The sequence below is a fragment of the Nyctibius grandis genome, chromosome 27 (genome assembly GCF_013368605.1).
Source record: "Nyctibius grandis isolate bNycGra1 chromosome 27, bNycGra1.pri, whole genome shotgun sequence".
Lineage (NCBI taxonomy): Eukaryota > Metazoa > Chordata > Aves > Nyctibiiformes > Nyctibiidae > Nyctibius > Nyctibius grandis.
Window position 1 is genome coordinate 4,668,501 of NC_090684.1, and position 5,412 is coordinate 4,673,912.

General features: G+C 60.1%; 1 protein-coding gene across 1 annotated transcript; it reads right to left on the reverse strand.

Moving 5' to 3' along the window:
- Positions 1–774: 774 nt before the first annotated feature.
- CDKN1A (cyclin dependent kinase inhibitor 1A) lies at positions 775–5,412 on the reverse strand. The gene is made up of 3 exons (XM_068419221.1): positions 5,376–5,412; positions 2,732–3,142; positions 775–2,187 (listed from the first exon to the last, which is right to left on the reverse strand). Exons 2-3 carry the CDS (start codon positions 3,135–3,137, stop codon positions 2,138–2,140), a joined length of 456 nt encoding a protein of 151 aa, XP_068275322.1. The 5' UTR covers positions 3,138–3,142; positions 5,376–5,412; the 3' UTR covers positions 775–2,137.

The window sequence follows — 5,412 nt, forward strand, 5'->3', positions numbered from 1 at the left end:
AGCGGCTGGCAGCAGCCAAGGGGGCTGGAGGGACTGACCTAAGGGGAGAGATTAAAAGGGCTAAATCTGTAGGGCTGGACTCAGCAGCAGCTGAAAGGCTGCGTGATGGTGCTGTGCGGGCATTTCAAGGGGCATCGGCACACGTGGGTGTCACCCAGCACTAAAGGGACAGGCAGATACTTTAGGGATCCTCAGCTGAACGGTGACTTAACAAGGTTGTTGCCATCGAAACTTTATTTTTACCTGGATCCTTCACAAATCGGGTCATTTATCACATGAACTTGAGCTCACAGCCCACATCCAAGTCTTGCTCAGTGCTCGGGGGAAGCAGCTGATGGTGGAGGCACCCCTGGCTCCCCAGGGATCCCAGCCCTGGCATCCAGCAGCTCCACTCTCATCCCACCCAGGACTTGCTGCTGTCTGTTATCATCCATGGGACCAGCACATGCTCTTCCATGTCCCTCTCCCACAGCACAGGTCACCCTCATCGGCCTGGGCACCTGGGACCCCTTTACAGGAGGAGTGGGGATGGGACCAGCTTGCCCATGGCTAATGCTGGGTTTGTGCCGCAGCCACCCCAGCTCAGGGCTGCAACCCCAGAGCAACCCCATAACCCCCAGAGTGACCCCCAAAGCCAGGCAGGGACCCAGCCCAGAGCATCCCCCTCCCCACAGCCAGACCCTGCTCCCAGCACAGTTATTGCCATTAACCCAGAGACACCAGTTCCCCCACACAAAACAAGTGTTTATTCAGAGTTAACATTTACAAACGGGGATTTCCCCTTCCCCCGCCACGTGCCCACTTAATAGGATTTTTTTATATATATATATATAAATAAACATTTAGTGCTGGGAGCTTGCCAGCTTCACCGACAGCAAAGTGCATCGCGGTGCAAGGCAGGAGGTTGACCCCATCCTCTTTTCTGCCTGGGACCATCTTGCACCAGTTTCCAGAGTCCAAATCCAGCAGAGCAGGAGATGAACCCCATGAAAGTGCTGAGACCTGACAGCGTTGAGTCCTTCAAGAGCAGGGACTCATCCTTCAGCGCTGGGACCGAGCAGCCTTCGCTCTGGGACATCCCTTGGTCCCAGAAGCTACCGAAGCCCCTCGCTCTGCAGAGCCAGGGTCCTCTCTTCCCCCCAGCCCCAAAGGAGAAAAAAAAAAAAAAAATCCAGGAAAAAAGCTACAATTTCATCTTTCAGCATCATCCTCACTGGTGAGCAGGACTCCTTCCCTCCTAGAGCAGCCCAACGTGGCCAGAGGTGGCAGGTCCCCAGCCTGGTGTCAGAGTCTAAGGAGGCAGGAGCAGGAGGGCCAACAGCACCACTCCACAAGCCAACAACACGGTAAGAAAGGGGGGGTTTGGGTCAGCAGAGGCCAGGGGACCCCAAAGCCTCCCAGGCAGCGTTGGTCCTGCAATGAGCTCAGCGCTGGGGACCTCCAGAGGGTTTGTCACCATCTGCAGCCCATCTCTGATGGGTGACGGCACCGGTGAGTCCCCCCAAGGAAGGGCTGTCCAGGGAAGGATGTTTCTTCTCCCAAGAAGCCATGGGAAGGAGCAGCCCCCGCGTCACTCTGCTTCCATGCATGGACAAGGGCTTGCCACCGCTGGGTCCATCCTGCTGGGAAGAGGGCCACCACCATGTGCCAGCAACACGGGTGTCCTCAGGGCCAGGCTGTCCCAGGGCTTTACAATCCATATTGGTGACCCTTTCTCAAGGATATCTGGTGCCACCAGGTGGTTGGGACACAAGTGTCCTCCATGGCCAGCCATCAGGCAGGGGAAGGACCACAGCTGGACAGGAGGATGGTGCCAGGATGATGCTTGGCCCCACCAACACAGGGCAGAAGACACTCTTTCTTCTCTGCAGGCCTTAGTCCCACCAGGCCCATTTCAGTCCTCCTCCATCCCCTCCGTGGGGCTACAAGCCTCAACGTGGGCTACTCCTATACATTGCACACAGTGAAGGTCCCTGAGGACCCCAGAGCTACTCATAAATAGGGAACTACAGACTCTACATTGCTTCATACAGACAGTTTACACAGTACAGGGTGGGGAAAAAGAGCCACGGACACCCCCAGCGCACATCAGCATTGGCAGCTGTCCCCCTTGGCAGAGGAGCCAAGTACCACCATGTCACGGCTTGGGCTTGTCAGGGATGTTCCTCCGCTTGGAGCTGTAGAAGTCTGGAAGGTAGAAAGACAGGGTTGGAAAGTGCCTCCAGCCCATCAGGAGCAGTGGGGCTGGAAGAGGGAGGTGTCCCCAGGGAAGCACCCAAAACCCAGCCCGGGCAGACTCTGTTTTAGAGCCACCCATCCCAAGCTAAGTGTTCCTGGAGAGAAGAGCCTGTAGGTCTTCACCATCTCTTCTGTTTGGTCTCACCTGCACTTCCACCCCAGCCATTGATCTTGGAGGACAAGCTCAGGCCATGGGAACTGAGGGTGCAGAACTACCCTGGGGCATCTTCAGCTATAAGACCCACAAGCCTGATCTGAGGCCCCTGCCTAACCCCCAGCAACCAGAAGACACCCAGTTTGCAGCCATTTCCCCTTGGAAGATGGGTTCTGCTCTCCCTGGAGAGAGATGCACGAAGGGTCATCCTCCCTCATGCCCAGGAGCCAGGCAGGACTCTTGCACCCAAGTCCCCTCCATCTGTCCCTACCAGGAGAACCATGACACCAGCAATGCCACCAAACACACATGGAGTGACAGCAAGCCTCCAGCACTCACCTTTGATGGTGGTCTGCCCACGTTTCAAGCTCTGCAGGGAACCAGCCCTGTAAACCTCTGAGCTCTGCTGAGACCCCTCGGTGCAAATCCTGCCAATATGGTCCTTGGAGGGGACCTTGTGGACAAAGGAGCTCCTGCTCTCACTGCCAGTGACCTTGACCAGGCTGTGGACCTCCTGGGATGGCGGCTCATCCAGGGAGACCCTCTCCCATTTGAAGTGTCCTTCCAAAGGAGTCTCTGTCTCAAAGTTGAAGTTCCAGCGCTGCTGAGCTTCTTCCAGGTGTTGCCTCATCAGGTCCTCGAAGTCATTCTGGAGCTCCTGGTGGTCCACGGGGCCAAAGAGGCTCCTGCACACCTTGCTGCTGCACTGCATCTGCCTGGCCCTGCTCTGAGACAGGGGCATCATGGTGGCTGGGGGGAAAGCAGAGCAAGTTACTGGGGTGTTGGGCAAGCCACGAGAAAGCCCAAGGTCCAGCACATTTCCTACCAGGGAAAAGCAGGGGGACAAGTTGGGTTGGGCTCTGCAATGAGGCAGCCCAGAGGGGACCTCCATCTGCCAGCACCCATCTTGGACCCAGACATTGGGGATTTTAGTGGTGTCTTGAGCAGACCTTGAGCACAACTGAGGTCACACACAGCCTGGTGCGATGCAGAGGGATGGGGAAGGTGCAGATCTTGACGTTCCCCATTCCTCCTCCAGCAGGTAAAGCCCCACCAGGGCAGAGCATCCAGCACCTTGATGCTGCCACCAGTTCCATCCACAACCCCACTGCGTTCCCACTTCCACGCAGGCACGGGGCAAGTCAGCACATGGGCAAGTGAAGCAACAGGATGTTTTTCTGGCCAGTTTCTTCATCTCGAGAACCCAGGCCCGGTGGCAAGAAAGCCTTTTAAGTAACTGCAAGAACATGCCACAAGCTTGACCACTTAGTGAACCACCCCCGTTATCTGCAAGAAGCTGTTGGGTAACAAGGGACAAGACCTTGTTTGTTTGTTTTCTTTCAAATTGGTGCCAAAATCCTTGACCTTCACAGTGGGTGGCAAAGCCTTTCCTTCCGAGCAGTCCTCCTCACACACGCACAGGGCTACGGGATCCCTCACACCACCCGCAGTTACGAGGAACCTCGTTATCAGAGCAGAGCAAACAGGGCTCTGGGATTTGACGGCTCTCGGAGCTGAGGCTGGACCCTGCTTGGGCAGCTGTGCCCATGAAATCGGCTTTAAAAAAAAAATAAATAAAGAATTCACAGAAATAAAATCCCTGCAGGCAAGACAGCTTTGTCATCGCCCACCCAACCTGGGACCCCCAAAGCCAGGACCACAACACACCCCCCAAGCTTGCACCCCCAAATGTCCCCAGACATGGGGTGTTCAGCCTCCCGCAGGGAAGATTTCTGCCCCAATCCAGCCCCCCCACATCGCCTGCGCCGCGTCACCAGGCACAACACCGGCACAGCGGAGGGGGGGGGGGACACCCCAGGGCCACCCTGACCCTCTGCCCTGCCCCGCTCCCAACCCAGACTGAGCATCCCCGGGTAAAAACAGAGCTCCAGCTCCATATCTGCTGGCAAACAAACAGGGTGACCTCAGTGCGAGGCAAGTCCCAGCATGTCCAGGCAAGCCCTGGCAGGTAGCAGGCGGGGGACACGTTGCAACTCCCTGACCAGTGACACCCCCCAGCCCTCCTCGCCTGCGTCAGGTGACGATCTCCCCATCCTCGGGCCACCGCCGTGGCCCAGGTGCCACCCTGGAGGCGAGCACCTCAAGATAACAGCTTCGCCCTGACTCATGATTGCAGATTGCCGGAGCCACCAGATAGGGAAGGACCAGGGCCAGGTCCCCGTCCCCTCCCATGGGGCTGGGGGGGCTTTTACCAGCCTCCCCAAAGCTTCAAGGTTTCTTGGAGAAGCCCAAGCCTGGGGCAAAGAGGTGACGCAGGTGCACGGGTGCATTAAAACCTCACCCAGGCAGGAGCTGAAGGCTCCCAGCGACACCCACACGCCCCCCTCGCCAGCCCCACAGGCACCTGCAACCAGTTACACCAGTTGGGGGAAGCCTTGGGGAGCAGGAGGGGCCGGGAGCACCCACACCGGGGGGGTGGATGGAGCCGGCAGCCGCTGTCACCCCGCGCCGGGTGCTGCCCCCGGGGGAAGGCGCAGAGAACGCCCCGCTCATGACACCGATAAGCCCGCGGGGGCTGTTCCGGAGCCCTCGGGTCGGGGGGAGGTATCGGGATCGGCGCGCACGCAGGGATGCTCCGGGGGGGCTGCGCGGCCGCGCCCCGCACAGCGCCCCGCACCGCGCCCCGCCGCCGCCGGGGGGCGAGCGCAGCCCGGCCCGGGGCTCCGCACGGCCCGGGGGGCTCCGGGGCTCCCCCCCACCCACCCCCCCGGGCCCAGCCACCCCCAGCCCCACCACCGGCAGCGGCCCCGCTCCCTCCCCCGCGCTGGGGACGCGACCGCCGGGGCGGAGCCACCGCCGCCGCCCGCTCCCGCTGCGGCGCTTTCCCCGCTCCCCCTCCCCGAGCCGGGCACCGGCCCCCCCCCCGGTGACACCCCCCAGCCAGCGGGCAAGGAGGGGCCGGACCCACCGGCAGGACCCACCAACCGCCGCCGCGGAGCCGCCCAACTGCCGCCGCACTCACCGTTGCGTCGCGTGTCCCCGCAGCCGGTGCCCGTCGC